The sequence below is a fragment of the Macaca thibetana genome, chromosome 10 (assembly GCF_024542745.1).
Source record: "Macaca thibetana thibetana isolate TM-01 chromosome 10, ASM2454274v1, whole genome shotgun sequence".
NCBI lineage: Eukaryota > Metazoa > Chordata > Mammalia > Primates > Cercopithecidae > Macaca > Macaca thibetana.
The window spans coordinates 25,029,601-25,046,646 of record NC_065587.1 but is presented as its reverse complement, the minus strand read 5'-3'; the positions used below and the strand labels follow the sequence as shown (position 1 = coordinate 25,046,646).

Here is a 17,046-nt window from a genome sequence, read left to right as displayed (position 1 = left end):
AATTACTCACTCCATTCCCCAACCACTCTTTAAAAAATTTTTTTTTCATCTTTAATTTACAAAGAGTAATCGTACATATTTGTGGGGTATAATGTGATGTGATGATATATGTTTACAATACGAAATGATTAAGCAAAGCTAATTAGCAAATCCATCACTTCATTTATCATTTTTTTGTAGTGAAAGCACTTAAAACCTACTTTTTTTTTTTGAGACAGAATCTCACTCTTGTCGCCCAGGCTGGAGTACGATGGTGGTATCTTGGCTCATCGTAACCTCTGCCTCCCGGGTTCAAGTGATTCTCCTGCCTCAGCCTCCTGAGTAGCTGGGATCTCAGGCATGCACCAACACACCTGGCTAATTTTATATTTTTAGTAGAGACAGGGTTTCTCCATGTTGGTCAGGCTGGTCTCGAACTCCCAACCTCAGGTGATCCACCCACCTCAGCCTCCCAAAATGCTGGGATTACAGGTGCAAGCCACCGCACCCAGCCAAAACCTACTTTTTGCAAGCAATTTTGAAATATACAGTGCATCATTATTTATTATAGTCACCATTCTGTGCAATAGATTGCTAAGGTTTATTCCTTCTCACTGAAACTTTGTGCCCTTTGCTCACTCCTAACACAGGTGGAACTTAATCTCTGGTCTGGAATGGTTTCTGTTAACGTGTTTGTTTTTGTAGGAGGAGCTTACAACGCTAAGACGGAAGCTAGAAAAATCAGAGAAGCTGCGGAATGAACTCCGGCAGAATACAGATCTGCTAGAAAGCAAGGTATCCCCATCCCTCCTCTTGGGTCCTTGTGGGGTTCTTTATGTATGTGAGATCCGTTTAAGGGGGAGAACAATGATATGCCTGCAAGTGTGCTAATTGCTTTACAAGCACTCCAGAATTACCTGTGAGGCACATACTGTTATTGAACTCATTTTACAGTGGAGGGAATTGAGGCCCTGGGATATTAAGTATCTTCCTCGAGGCTGCACAACCAGCAAGTATAACTGAGATTCAAACTCATGTCACCTGGTTCCAAAGGGGAGAATTTCTTAAGTAAGTCACAAAAACGCAAATCATAGGGAAAAAATGACAAATTTGACTATATTCAAATAATGAACTTTTGTTTATCCGAGCATAAAATGAAGATATATTACTTACTTGGAGTAGGAATTTGCAAACTGGAAAAGAGTGTCCAGAATATGTAAAGAGCTTCCTCAAATCAATTGGAAGAATCCAGCAAGAACAGAAAAACAGGCCGGGCGCGGTGGCTCAAGCCTGTAATCCCAGCACTTTGGGAGGCCAAGGTGGGCAGATCACGAGGTCAGGAGATCGAGACCATCCTGGCTAACCCAGTGAAACCCCGTCTTTACTAAAAAATACACAAAAAAATAGCCAGGCGAGGTGGCAGGCGCCTGTAGTCCCAGCTGCTCGGGAGGCTGAGGCAGGAGAATGGCGTGAACCCGGGAGGCGGAGCTTGCAGTGAGCTAAGATCTGGCCACTGCACTCCAGCCTGGGCAACAGAGGGAGACTCCGTCTCAAAAAAAAACAAAAACAAAAACAAAAAGAACAGAAAAACAACAAGTATAGGCCAATAATATGAATGGGCAGTTCCCAAGTAAGGGAATCTTGTTTCAAGAGTTCAAGTGTTCAGGAATTCAAATGGCCAATACACTCATAAAAAGACACTCAATCTAATTAGCAATTAGGAAGTGCAAATTAACACCTTAATAGGTACTGTTTCACACATCAGATTGGAAAAATCAAAGAGTGTGGTGTAGCCAAGTGTTGACAAGGCTGTGTAGCAGTGGGAATTCTTATTTACCGCTGATGGGGTCATAAATTGATCTCATCACTCTCGAGCAATTTGGCATTATTTGTGAAAGTTGAACCTGTCCATGCCCTGTGGCTGGCAATTCCACCTCTAGGTATTTATGCTAGAGAAACTTATCCATGAATATGTGAAAATACAAGAAGTTCATAGCAACAGGCTTTGTTGTGTTGGAGGAATGTAAACACAGGAAAATAAACACTTAAACGGGAGCTTATTAATACGAGAATAGGTTAATATGTTTTGTGATAGTAAAAACTGGAACTCCCAAGAGTGAAAATGAATGAAGAGACAGGCAAAACTGTGGCTCACTGGCCAAATTCAATGCACCACCAGATTTTGTAAATAAAGTTTTATTGGAACACAGCCATGCTCATTCCTTTATGTGTAGTCTATGACTGCTTTCATGCTACGATGGCAGGGCTGAGCAGTTGCAACCTGAAACTACTCAGCCCTGCCATGTGGCCTGTGAAAGCTAAAACATTTACCCTCTGGATCTTTACAGAAAAAGTTTCCTGATCCTTAAACTAGAAAATGTGTATCAACATGGATTGCTCTTGCAAACATAGTGCCAAAGGAAAATGATTCAGTTACAGAAGAATACTTGATTGATTAGGGGTATATCCTTGTATACTTATGGTGTCATTGTATTTATGGGAATCTAACACCAAATTCAGAGTAAGGGTTACCTGGGATATGGTCATGTGACTGGAGAAGGTTATGTTGGTTGAATGTGTGACTGCATTCCCTATGCTTGCTTTATTTAGTTGGGTGTTGATTTCGTGGGCTGGGAGTGACTACATGAACCAGACAGTTCTTGCTCCAAGAAAGTCACTGCAAATTAGAGACAGACTTCTAGACAAAGTCATATGCTGTGTTAGTCCATTCTTTCACTGCTCTAAAGAAATATCTGAACTGGGTAATTTATAAAGAAAAGAGGTTTAATTCACTGAGGGTTCCACAGGCTGTACAGGAAGCATGGCTGGGGAGCCCTCAGGAAACTTACAATCATGGTGGATTGTTAAGGGGAAGCAGGCACGTCCTACATGGCTGGGGCAGAAGGAAGAGTGAGAAGGGGGAGGTGCTATACGCTTTTAAACAACCAGATCTCGTGAGAACGCACTCACTATCACTAGAGCAGCAAGGAGGAAATCTGTCCCTATGATCCAGTCACCTCCCACGAGGCCCCTCCTCCAACACTAGGGATTACAATTTGTTATGAGGTTTGGGCGAGGACACGGCCAAATCATATTATGTGCTATTATGTTGCATGTGGTCAGCAAGCCATGGCTAGACCAAAGAGGAGCTTTTCGAGGAAAACCTGCTGTTCCATGTAGACTTTCAGGACTGGGGAAAGGGAGGCACTTATCTAAGGATTAAAATGTAAAGGGTCACCAAAAAACTCAGCAAAATAAATAATATTTTAAAATTGTAAAGTAATGCAAAAAAAAAAAAAATCCCTGATGAACAAAATATCAACATTTTAAGTAAATGCAAAATTTGTAGGCCACGATTAGGGTGAGGCAAGTAAGCATCCTATACAGTGTGAACCGATCTTTATTTAAAATGTTGATGTTTTCTTCATCGTGGATTTTTTGACTAATTGAGATTTTTTAAATATTGAATTAAAATCATTTATCTTGATTTCTGAGAGTTTTTTTGGTTTTTTTGGGTGCCTCCTTAAATGTTGCACCCTAGGTAAGTGTTTTACATGCTTCATCCTATTCTCAGCTCTGTTTCTCCATGAAGCTCTGGGTACCTCCAAGGATTCTGTTAAAGACCAAATTAAACCCACGTTTTCACCCACTCAACAAATACATATGAGTATCTCCCATGTGTTAGACATTTGACTGGACACCTTGATAGAGCTAGGAAGGAGGTAAAGTCCCTGTCCTTACACAAGGTCTCCAGGCCAATAGAGGGAGACAACAGACCACAAGCAAGCTTGTCACAGATCATGAAGTGCTATGGCTGTGAAGCAGAAGGAGGTGACAGTGATGGAGGTTGAGCATGGGCTCTATTTACCTAAGTGGTCAAGGAAGAATTCCATGGAAGGGGATGTTTGATTCCAGATCCGAATGATTTGCTGTAATCTATATGCAGATCTGGTAGAAAGAGTAGATATGGCAGGTGCTAAGGTCCTGGGGCAATGTGAGATAATATTTGTCAGTCCAGGACAAAATTTAAAGCTTTCTACACCCGAGAGCACCTTGTGTTGTTATTACTTGCTTATAATATTGTTTGGCTTGGTTGATGGACAATGGTAACTATAAATGGATTTATGATTAAGCCAATAGAACATACTCTTCTTCCCATATTGATAACCCAAGTTGAGCCTGAGATGGCTCACGTGGGGATGTGGAATGAAGTTTGGGAGGAGGCGATCTCTTTTCTGTTGCTTCTCATCTTCCCTGTAAGATTGTGTCCCTTCTCCCCACATTAAAGTGTCAACCGTAGAGTCGGCCAGGGAGAAGACAGAAGCCTTGCTCCTTGCAGGAAGGACCACATCCACACAGAGAGTTAGGAGAGGCTGGGCTGAGATGCACCCTGAGCCTGTGCTCCTCTTGTGCAAAAGACTGTAAGGGGGAGAAGAAATGACACACACGTGCCTGATGTCTCATTCATGTCTTGCGAGAGCAAGCTGTCTGACCTCTCGCCGGCAGCAACAATGAGTAGAACAGCGGAAGTGAAAAATCGGAGAGCTGTGGGCAGGTTAGGAATATCAGGGACTTCCCTGTGGAAATTCCTTCCCACTGAGCTGACATTTGAGGTAGTCATTAATCACGAACTGTCAGGTCGGATTTGCCATGCATCAGTTGTTGGGGGAGATGTGCAGGGAAGAGATGAACATCTTTAGCATCCGGAGCTGCAGTTTATGGGACACTTGGAGAAGGAAGGGTGGAGGCTCAGGCTTCTGCAACCTGAACCAAGCAAACAAATGCCAACACCTACAGCATATTCGGCTCAGCCTCTTTAACTCTTTGCTTGTATCATGGTTACAACAAGATGTATGGGGCCTTGAAAAATTAAGATAAAATTTAAAAGTGAAGAAAGCCAGAGCAAAGGGAAGTAAGAGTTGATGAGCGTATGAAGCCAGGCGAAGAGGTAGAAAATGGAAATCCATCTTTGGCCTTGGATGCCCTTTCATTTCATAGCCTTCACGTGTGCTGTTCACTCTGCCTGGAACACTCCCTTCCTCCTCTTCACCTGGTTAATACCTCTTCATCGCTTGTCACTCATTTTAGGTGGCACTTCCTCTGAGAAGCCCTCTTCAACACTCTAAGGGTGAGTTAGGGCCCTACTCTGTGCTACCACTAGCCTTGTCATTTCCCCTCACAGGATTAATTGACTCTTTCCTAGTGACCTCCTGTATCTCTGTCCCAGCTAGACTGAAACCCTTAAAACAGGGATCAATAATCCCTGCTTTCATCCCTGTTCATCAAATAATCCCAGTCCCTGGCACAGGATAGATAAAGAATGGTCAAATAGAAGCATTAAAGTTGGGCTGAAAAATCCGACACTGAGCTTCCTAGCAGCCAAAGCTAAGAGGGAAACAAGATATTTCATAGACATATTGCATGTAGATTAAAGAAAAAGAAACACCTGTTGCATGAGATAAGTAACTTTTCTGGGTATTGAGGTGTTAGGGAAATTTATTCCATGGATTCTCATAAAAGGGGCACTAAGGGATTTAGCAAAGGATGACTTCAGCAATCTTCACACAGTAATCGAGAAGGGATTGGGTAGGAGCACTTTTGGTACCATCATCCTGAACTGCAAGCCAAAAGCGTGATGTCACTTCTATCAAAAATGAATCAACTGAAGTCAAAGCAGTGCTTTATCCAGGAAGCACATTTGATGACTGAGTATTATGATGACTTTATCTTTCTCAAATCTTTCTCTCCCTTCCCACTTCATCTTCCCCAACTTCCAATGCTACTACTGGTTTATGTTGGTTGCTTTTATGTTAAAAAAAATTTTTAAATAGTTTTAGAGGGTACAATGGCAGTTTTTTTTTTCACATGGATGTATTGCATAGTGATGAAATCTGGGCTTTTAGTGCAACCACCACCCAAATAGCATGCCTTATATTCAAGAGGTCATTACTCTTTTTTAATTAGTTAATTAATTAATTTTTATTTTTATTTTTTGAGACAGAATCTTACTCTGTTGCTCAGGCTGGAATGCAGTGGAGTAAACACAGCTCCCTGCAGCCTCAACCTCCTGGGCTAAAGCGAACCTCCTACTTCAGCCTCCCATGTAGCCAGGACCACAGGTGTGCATCACCATACCTGGCTATTTTTTTCCATTTTGGTGGAGACAGGGGTCTCACTTCTTTGCCCAGGCTGGTCTCCAACTCCTGGGCTCAAGCAATCCTCCTGCCTTGGCCTCCCAGAGCGCTGGCGTGAGCCACCACACCAGGCCTGTAATTACACTTTAAAGAGCATCCTAGTCACCTGGGGAGCTGTTAGTCCTGTATCTTCCCCAGTCCACCTCCTGAGGGTCTGATCCAAGAGGAGGGTCTTGGTATGGGGGGGTGGGGAGCCCTCCAGCCCCTAGGTGATCATGATTCGGCGGGTGACGTTGCTTTAGAGCAGTGGTTCTCACACTTGCAAATGTATCAGAATGCCCTGTAAGACTTCTCAGAATACAGATTGCTAGACTCCAGCCTTAGAGATTCTGAATCAGTAGGCTTGGCGTGGCCTTGGGCAGGCTGTATTTCTAACAAGTTCGAATGCTAAAGGTGCCTGTCCTGGGACCACACTTTGAGACACATTAGGCCAGAGAACAGCTAGAAGATATCTTCTTCCACGTGCATCGGCTTTCTTGGGAGGGAATTTCTGTTAACAGACAAGGAGCAGACAACCCTTCCAGAGCCGTGCATTATGAAGACACCCGTGCTGCGGTTCATGGCCTCTGCATGCCACCCCTTTGTCTCTGGAGCGGGAGAAACAGTACTATCCACATTGCTAACACATGTTGTGTCTCGTCAGTGAAAACTCCATTTGACTAGGCTTATTAAAAAGACAACATTATTGCAGAATGATTTAAGTGCTTCATTTGAAGAAGAGGAGACGAGGAGCCGCTAAGAAGCTGGCTATAAATACGCTTCAAGCATGCAAAATCTGCCTTGGTGCAAACTGGGGTTTTTTTTTTATTTTATTTTCATAAGAAGGCAGCGCTGGTCTTCTTGTTGGAAGCACCTGTAAGGTTTGGGGAGCACACGGGATATCTAATGAGGTGGGGTGTTTTCCCCCACCCCTCTGGAGTAGGTTCTGGATTTCCCCCCAAGACCTTATTTATGGCAAAAGACAGGCCCATGCACTCCTGATTTCTGGCCTCATTAGCCTGAGAGGCTTCGCTTTTGGTAAGACATTGTGGAGACAATCCACCGACGGGGACTGGAGGTGTACATAGGTCAGAAAGTCTGTTTGCAAAGTGCTGAGGGAGTTTGATCATGGGTCATCAGTGTGGCTTCCAGCTTGTCTCTAGCAGGGGGTAGGAAAGTGACTTGTTGGGGTCATGTGATCACTGGTGACTGAGCCCAGACCACATCCCAGGTCTCCTGACTCCTTGCTCCCTGGTCCTGCCACAGTGTGATGCTTCTGTGAGGAACTGGACGGGTAGCTCCCTAACTCCCAGGGGGAAATTAGACAGCGTGGTTTCTTATCTGTCTTAGGCTATTAGGATCTGTTGAGCCTTCACTGCTGGGACATGCTGGGGAGGGTCTCCTGGTGGACAGTGGCAGAGGCATGGTGGTCATATTCATAGATGGTCCTGTTGGAAGTAACGAAGACCTCTCTGCTAAAGAACAGGTGGTGTATTCTTTCTGACTGTGTGCCTCAGTTTGCCCATACAAAACCGAGTCCATAATCTCTTCTCTACCTGTCTTGTAACACAGATAAATAATTTGGGTACGAGGTAAGGAATGAATACAGTGACCTGACCTTGTATGTCCGGTTTGGAGGGCAGAGGGTTGAGCCAGCTTGAGTTCCAGATGATTGACTTTATACCCTTACTGCTATAAGACTGTGGGCAAATTCTTCAAGTCTCTTAGCCTTTGTTTCATCATCAGTAAAATGGCAGTGGTAATCATTACTTCATAACAGTTATAACACTGCCTGCTATCTAGCAAGCCACATCACCACTATTACCAATAAATGTATTTTTAAAAGTGTTCACCCTCCCCCCCAGTAGAGTGAATTCCTCGAAGATAATGACACATCTTAGACAGTTTTATACCCTTCTGTGTCTAGCACAAAGCATTCAATGCAAATTCAGTGAATGAATGGAGTCATACTGAATTTAATGAGAAACATTACATTTAATGAGTGATGTTCTGTGCCAGCTGCTGTGATAAGTCCTCTCAGCATTGTGAGCATTTACCTGCATTATCTAATTTTACCTTTAACTCAAACTGTGAGAAAAGTGTTAGTATCCTCATCTTATAGATGAGGCAAGGGAAGCCCCAAGAGCTGAAGTGATTCGCCCTACATCACACAGCTGGTGAATGGCAGAACTGTGATTTGAACCCAGGGCTGGCCAACTCTGAACAGACTGTGATAGAGGAGAAGCATCTACTTAGGTGGGAAGTGGGGTCAGGGAGGGCTTCACAGAGGAGAAGGCTTGAAGGATAAGCAGGAGCTGGCCAGGTGACAAGGTGAGGGGACATTCCAGGGGTATGTGGGTGTCGTGATCTTAGGATTATTTCCTCTTTCTGCTGAAACACTTGGGGGGCCCTAGTCGCCCTTGAAACCCCCTTCTAAAGCCCCCAGAAGGCCATAACTGTCCCTTCTTTCTAGAGGGACCCTCAAGGCCAGTGGGTGGTGTGTCACCCTCATATGCCCAGCTCAGAGGCATAACGTTTCTGCTGGCATTCTTACAAGATTGACCCATTCCCACTGATATCCAGAGCCTATAGAGCCTTCCCATGTATGAATTGCTGTCATGCCCTTATTCGTTCAGTCGACCCATATTCATTGAATCCTCAAGAGTCAGTTTGGCCGCGTGGTTAAGTAGCCACCACCTGGCTGGTGTCCTTGGGTGAGTGTTTGTACCTTGGTGCCTCAGTTTCCCCATCTGCCACCTGGAGACAACATCAGTACCCACTTCTCAGCATTGTGAGCATTCTGTGGGTAAACCTGTGCATGTGGTAAGCACTCTCTGTGGTGGCGCTGGTTATTATTATGGTTATTCTATGTTACTATTACTTAGTAACGAGTGGTGAACCCAGCTGGGATGCACAGCAGAGGGCTGGAACTGGTGCCCACCAGGCATCTCTGGGGAACCCGGGAGCCTGCCACTAAGCTGCAGATTTGTTCTGAATTTCCCCTGCTGACTGAGGCAACTCTGGGGCAGTACCATGAGAATGAAGCCATGGCTTAATCTCCTTGACAAACATCCCACAAGCCTGCTGGTGCTGCAGTTGCACTGGTCCTGTATCTACTGCCTCATTTTGTCTTTTCATCACTCAGGTTGAAGGGGATGGGAGTGGGGACTCCCCTTCCACTGGGCATCCACCCAGGCTCTCTTTGGCCAAAGTGCCCAGTAAGGGTGGTTGAGGTCCAGATCTTACTTGCTCTTTGATCTGTACCCACTGGCTACTTAATCTCAGCTCTCTGGGCTATGGCTGTCTGATTTGTTCCAGGTGGATAATTACTTTACTAACGTCCAGATGCCAGAGGGGTGAGGGAGGTTAAAGAAAGGGTCAGATGGTAGATGTGGGACAGAAAATAGCAGAGTTGTTATGAGCCAGGTGCTGGGAGTCAGGCAGCCCGAGCTGGGCTACCTCTGCTACTTACCAGCTATGATCCTAAGCAAATCACTCGCTCTCTCAACTCCTCAGTTTCCTGTTCTGTGAAAAGGGAATAACAAAAATGCCCTTCTCATAAGATATTTGAAGGGCTTAAAGCAGATATGCCAAGTGCTCAGTGCATACCTATCCTCAGCATTTCAAGAGTGTGAGCTGTTTCTCACATAAGGGGTTATAATGAACAGATCTTTCTGTGCAAATTGCAAATTACAGGAGGAAAGCGAAAAGTTGCTGTTTCCTGCTGTCTGCAGGTCAGATGGTTTTTGGGCTTGGGAGTCTGTGAATATAAGAGCTGAGGACAGGATCAAGCCAAGACCCGTGTGTGCCCCTATGGTTTATTTATCTCTCTGACCGGCCAGTGCGGTCCTTCAGAACAGGACCTGGCACACAACAAGTGCTCGCATAGTGCTTGGTGGATCCGTGAATAACAAGCAACAGTGACAGTCCCAGAGACCCCATGTGTGTCCAGTATTTAACATCCGTGAAATCCCAGTTACTCACTGCTCTCCCAAGCTGCCAATAAGGCCAATGCACAGGATGTATTTTTTCTGTTCCACTCTATACAAAATATACAACAAACATATTAATTCCTGTCCCCTTCTCTCTGGCAGACCCTTGGAGTAATTGTCCCTCAATAGAAAGAATATTTCTGTTGATTTGGCCAAGTGGTAGATCTGGAGAGGTTTTCAAGGTAATTTCTAGTTAATTGGTTCTTGAGGAATCTGCAAGGACTCTTCTGGGTTTGCAGACCAGACTCCCCCCTTCATTAAATTGGTTTTCAATTTGCAATCCCCTGACAGGTCTGAGCACGGTGCCTGCTCCTCACCTTGCTCCAAAGCTGCTGTGCCCCATGGTGTGGGAAGGGATAGGGATTTGTGGGGACAGAGGAAGGTCAGGGGCCACTTGTCTCCATGAAAAGCATGTGTCATTCCCCCCAGCATGAAAATACTACTTGTCCTTTGGGCTCCAGCCTCTGGGTTCTGTGAAACTCAAAATGAACGCATCAAATTAGTTGTGTGCTCCCCTTGCTCAGGCCGATTAGCATAAATTAAATTTCACACTAATTGGCTAAGGTGGAGAGAACACAATCCTGGTGCTTGGAATTAATGCTGATTTCAAGGATGGTGGTTAGGGGTGTGACCTGGGGCATTCCTGGATTGCACCACCCTGTATCATGTGTCCAGTGCAAATCAGCACTCTTGCAGCAAGAATGATCTTGCACAGGTAACCAAATTTAACCCCTCCAAATCCAAGTGTGAGGCCAAAATTAGGAGGAGATCCTGGCAGTTTCTAGGGCAGTAATTCTTACATTTTATTGTCCATAAAAATCACCCTGGAGCAAGTTGAAATGTAGATTCCTGAATTATGCTTTAGAGATCCTGGTTTAGGGGTCTGAGAGTCCTATAATTTGCATTTTCTTTTATTTTTTAAGAGACAGGGTCTCACTCTGTCACCCAGGCTGGAGTGCAGTGGTGTGATCATAGCTTACTGCAGCCTAGAACCCCTGGGATCAAGTGATCCTCCCGCCTCAGCTTCCAGAGCAGCTGGGACTATAGGCACCCACCATCTCAGCTGGCTAATTTTTAAAAACTTTTTTGTAAAGCCAGGGTCTTGCTATGTTGCCCAGGCTGGTCTTGAACTCCTGGCCTCAGGTGATCCTCCTACCTCAGCCTCTCAAAGCACCGGGATTAGAAACATGAGCTATCGTGCTCTGCCCTAGAATTTGCATTTTAACAACTCTCCGAGATCATTGCCACGTAAGGACTTCCCCGGTGCACAGTGTAAGGAACAGCAAGAGAAAGCTCCATGCTGGAGACAACCAGGAGCACCCTAGGAGAGTCCCTCATTAATTAACTGGAGGTCCTGACTTGGATCTGACTGGTCTGAGTTCAAAATCTCAGTTCTGCCATTTACGCGTGATGTGACTTTGCAGTGCTTCCCCCAAGCCTTCTTTCTCCTCTGTGTCTATTAAAATGTGCATTTTGGTCTCAGCAGTTGGTGATGCGGTCAACAGGGTGGGAAGCAGATGGGCTGGAGAAGTGAAACAGATGGGGAGCATGGAATGCACAGAGCAGCCTCAGATTTTGTTTTGTTTTTTTTTTTTCACTCTTTTTGAAAGATATTTTGTTTTGTTTTCTCATTACAAAATCAGTTTAAAAAAACAACAATACAGAAATGCATCACAAGAAAACTGGAGTTCCCTGTGATCCCATCATCCTTCCAGGAAAAAAAAAAAAAAAATCCCAATTAACAGTTTGGGAGTGCTTTGTTCTGTGCAAACAAAAATGAGATGACACCAAACATTCTATTCTGCAAATTTGCCTTTTTTTTTTTTCCCTTTGGCAATATTTCTTGGGGATATTTATTTTTTTATGTCAGAACATAGATCTGCATCTTCCTTCTTCATAGGACAGCTGAATAAATTTTGAGCCTGCCTAAGCTACCAAGAGGCTAGCTCAGGAAGGGCAGCTACATTGCTCATTGTAAGAACTATTTACCTTCTCAGTCAAAATAATGCAGAGTTGCCCCTAAATATCAGTCATGATGCAGAGGGTCCGATGAAAGAGTGAGGCGTTCTAACATCTTCACATGCAAAATTTGCAGCAAGAGGACATGTGACCACACCTAATTCAATGCATTTTACAGCTCAAGTGACTAAGGCTCCAGAGCAGGAGGGATTGTCCAAGGTGTTAGTTGTTGAGCCTGGACTCGAACCTTGCACCCTACCTCTTTCTTTTCTTACAATTCCGCTGCCTCCCATAAGAGGTTTCTCTGCCTCTTAGCCACAAACACTCCACTCATATATTTCTCCCCTACGTATTCTGCCATATCCTCAAACCCTGAATGCTTCATTTTGGAACAGTAATGCCACAGAAGCCCTGTGGCATTTGGCATCGGTGGCTGGTCAGTTAATCAGAAAAAAAAAATTCAGTGCAGCTGGGAATTCGTTTAAAAAATTCTATTTTAAAATTAATTACATGTATAATTGAAATCACTGCATTTCTGAGGCAGGACCCATTGATTCTTTCTTTCTCAAACCACACTCGTAATATACAACTGTATGATTTCCAATTGTGGCTTCTTTAAAACAGAGCCAATGGCAAAGTAATTTGGATACAAAAACCTAATTTTTTACTTCGACTTTCTCTTTAGTTGTTGCAATGCCTATTTGGCAGCATTTTCTAAAAGCAGCTTACCTTTATTAATTCCTTCCGAGGCATTCAACCTAGTGTTCATGGAAACTCTGTCCAGCCATATTCTATAAGTTTATGTAGTAGCAAACGGAATAGATAGCTACGGTAAAAATGCAACAGGCAAAAACAGTTTGGGAGCACACACACTGATGCTGGATGTGCATGCTGTCACCTGCTAGGGGCAGATGGGCCATGGAGAATTGCAGAGAGGTGGTCTGGCGGAGAGCATTCTGGTGCTGTGGGTATCCCTCAGTGTGTCTTACTGAGGGACAGTGTTGGTACATCCAGTGAGATGATTTGCTAAAAGCTGGTTACAAAGAGATTCCACTAAAATGGCCATGTTTAAAACTGAGCACTTACTACGTGCCAGCCACTGTGCTAACCTTTCAATGGATTATCTCCTTGAATCCTCAAAATAATGACATAAGTTGTTTTTCCCCCTTTAAGTCTGAGAAAACTGAGAACCAGCAAGGCATCCTGCTTGGTGTAAAGTTACACAGCTAGTGAGTGTTGGACCAAGAGTTCTACCACATCAAGACCAATAAAATTCTGAAGTCCATCCTCTTAACCACTTGATTATACTTAAGGGTTGTTTTCCCATGATAGCTGGTGATTTGTCCAAAGGTGGTCCAGTGCATGGGGAGAGAAGGGTTGGTGGCTCCACTGAGTGACCCTTCCTTGATCGCCCCATTCCCCGTCCCAGATTGCTGACTTGACCACTGAGCTGGCTGATGAGCGCTTCAAAGGTGATGTGGCCTGCCAGGTGCTGGAGAGTGAGCGGGCAGAGCGGCTACAGGCCTTCCGGGAGGTCCAGGAGCTCAAGGTGAGTGGTCAGGGGTGGCCAGGGGTGGCTGAACACGGTGGCTAAAAATGGTTGGGTCTGTCCCCCGACCCTCTCATTGGGGATCAGTATGCTTAAGCAAGATGCACAGATTGACTGACTGCTGGGCTCAAGGTCCTGGGGGACACTTAGGTCTCCTAAGGCTTGGCCTTGGGAGTGTTATGGGTGGATAGTCCCTGACTGGAGAGCCAAATAGGAGAGGATTGTGTAGAAGGTGGACAGTCTTTGGCCTTGGAGGTGATTTGGTGAGAAATGTGCCAAAGGTGGCTAGCTCATGGTCCTGGATTCTGCATGGCTCAGGGGACTGTGCAGAGGGTGGCCAATCCGAGCCTTGGAAGCACCATGGGTAAGATGACCAGCCCAGGTCTTCTGTCCAGCTCCAGTTTGGACCTTGAGCCATTTCTTCTAGAGCAAGCATGAACAAGTCCAGAAAAAATTGGGAGACGTGAATAAACAGTTGGAAGAAGCCCAGCAGAAAATTCAGCTGAATGACTTGGAAAGGAATCCTGCTGGAGGAGGTGAGCAGCCTGGGACCCTTGGGGCTGGAAGCTGATGGACGAAGTTGTCTTTTCCATTTATTCAGTCACTCATAGATAGAGCACTTTTTAGGTGCTAGACATCGCATGAGGGACTGCGACTCTGGCAGAGCAAACAGGCACAGTGTTACTCTCTTGGAACTTACAGTCTAATGGAATAAGCAGATATTGATCAGACAATCCAGCAATATCCTAGATAGCAAATTATCCGTATGATATGTGCATTTAGTTTTAATGCAAATAATGTTTTTAAAATAGTGGCTTTATAGGCAAGGTACTTTTATGTTTATGTGAATATTTTAAAAATAAATTTTGAGAGGCCTGGCGTGGTGGCTCACACCTATAATCCTAGCACTTTGGGAAACTGAAGTGGGAGGATTGCTTGAGCTCTGGAGTTTAAGACCAGCCTGGGCAACATAGTGAGACCCCATTTCTACAAAAAATTTTAAAATTTAGCCAGGTGTGGTGGCCTGCGCCTGAAGTCCCAGCTACTTGGGAGGCTAAGGTGGGATGATTGCTTAAGCCTGGAAGACCTATGCTGCATTTCAGCCTGGGTGACAAAGCAAGACTCTGTCTCAAAAAAATACAAATAAAAATAGGACATAAATTTTGAGGAAGGCAGTCTAGTGGTTAAAAGTTGGAACCTATGAAGTTGTATTTCTGGATTTGGATTTTGGGGCAAAGAAATTGTGCCTCAGTTTCTTCCTCTTTCAAATGGAGGTTGGCTTAAATAATTGATAGAAAATGTTTAGCCACATGTATAGCATAGAGTGATGAATAGCTAATAGCTGCTTTACCGTTATTATTATGAGGAATAATGAGATCATAGTCCATCCTTATAGCAACCTGCAGAACAGAAACTACAGCTCTCCCCATTTCACAGAGGGTAAAGCAGTGTCAGACACTCAACAGTTACTGAATGGCGAGAAGGCAAGAGGACTCTTGGTTTTAACCAGGGATGTTATACATTTGTTCAGTCATGCCAGGAGTTTCTGGGGGTGTCCTTCTTACACAGTTTCCTGGAGACTTTGTGATTGGATGGCCCGGTGACGTCTTTGCCAGCTTGTCACTGTGCCTCCCCAGCCTAATGGAGTTGGGTGAGAAGGATATCAAGTGTGTCAGCTTCTATAAAATGTCAGCATTATTCCCTCCGTGTGTCCAGGTAATTTGTGCCCTTGAAATGTCAGGGACACTCAGAGGAATGGAGATCAGGGGTCTGTGGAGAAGAGACAATGCGTATTTATTTTCTGTTGAATTCTTGTTCTTCTTCCATCCTGGCTACCCCCGTGGCAGGCATTTACCGGGGAGGTTAATACAGATGAGTTTGAGGCTCTCTTAAAAGCAAGACCCAACAAGGTAGGGTATACATAGGGAGAGGGGAACATGTTGGTATAGAATCAGTAGGGTGGGACAATCTCTGGCCTTGGAGGTAATTTCTAAAAAATCCCCAGAGGAACGCCAGTGTCAGTTCCATCTGCGTGAGATTCGTGTCCAAATAATGCTTCCCAGTTTGTTTTCCTCTGTTAAGACTGGGGTGTTAATGAGAGGGGGACATGTGCTTAGCTCATGAGCACATTAGTCACAATGCTATGTGGGCTCTCAGCTCTGGATGCTCATTCCAAGAAGCCAACCCACAAATATTTTGTTTTTCATTATGAAAGTAATACATACTCATTATAGAAAATGTCTAAAATATAGGAAATTTGAAAGAAGCAGTAAAACATTTTAATCATATCATTGCAGTGGTACCACAGCCATCACTATGGTTCAAGATGGAGTGTGAATTATTTAAAAAATATGTTTTCCTTTATGCATGGCTAAATATTTAAAGAGAACCTTTTATGATATGCACTCAGCACTGAGCTGGACACTGTGGGGGTTACAGAGGAATTTTAATTGGGCCCTGCTCTCAAGATATTTGCAAAATAAATGGGGAGATCAGGTAAACTCAGGAAAACACGTTGATTAAGGGTGGCACTCATGGGCAGGGAGATTGGAGGTAGAGATGAGCCTTGAAGGAGAACAGTTTCCCCTCTTGTTCGTGTTGCCCACTCATGCCACTTGCTCTATAGCACATCATGGCACAGAGTACATGGGAAGCTGCAGAAATGCTTTCTGCTGCTGCTTCTTACTTTTGCAGGCCATGCTGCTTGTGATTGTGAGGGTTTTCCTGGTGGAGAGATAGTGTGCTTTTCCCATCATGATGTTTTTACCTTGGTGGAAGCTTGAACAAGCTTTAACTCTTTATTATTATACCATCCTTCATTTGGTTAATGATGTAGAAATCTCTATTGAGGTCACCTCTTTCAAGAACTTAATCCTACCATCCATCTATCTATCCATCCATCCATCCATCCATCCACCCATCCATCCATCTACCCATCCATCCATCTACCCATCTGCCCATCTACTCACCCACCTATCCATATACCCTACCATTTATTTATCTCTCAATCCATACATTCATCCACTCATGCACCCACTTCTCTGTCTACAGTAACATCCATCCATCCATCCACTATTCCACCTACACAACCAACTATTTATCCATTAATCCTCCACCCTATCATCTAGTCAAACATCCTATCCATTCAATTATCCACCTTTCCAGTGGAAGTTGTCGAGCATTTACCAAATGCTAGGCATTATAGTATACTCTGGGAACACAATGATGAACAAAACAAGTTTGTTGTCTTATTAATTTGAGTTCTCGATTTCTATAAGCTTCTTTATGAAAGCCCTGATCATACTAGGTTTCAGCTGTCTTTTTACTTGTTTCCCCTGCTTGATTATTCTGGAAGGTAGGTGGATATGGCTTCTTATTCATTTCACTATCCCTT

The 17,046-nt window shown here is 44.3% G+C and overlaps 1 protein-coding gene across 2 annotated transcripts in view; it reads left to right on the top strand.

The window, feature by feature from the left end:
• MYO18B (myosin XVIIIB) overlaps positions 1–17,046 on the top strand; it is a 300,206-nt gene that overhangs the window by 139,979 nt on the left and 143,181 nt on the right. For both annotated transcript variants that reach the window (XM_050745880.1, XM_050745879.1), the window contains exons 25-27: positions 685–774; positions 13,533–13,652; positions 14,080–14,188. In XM_050745880.1, the coding sequence (XP_050601837.1) occupies positions 685–774; positions 13,533–13,652; positions 14,080–14,188 (319 nt within the window). The remainder of the gene's footprint in view (positions 1–684; positions 775–13,532; positions 13,653–14,079; positions 14,189–17,046) is intronic.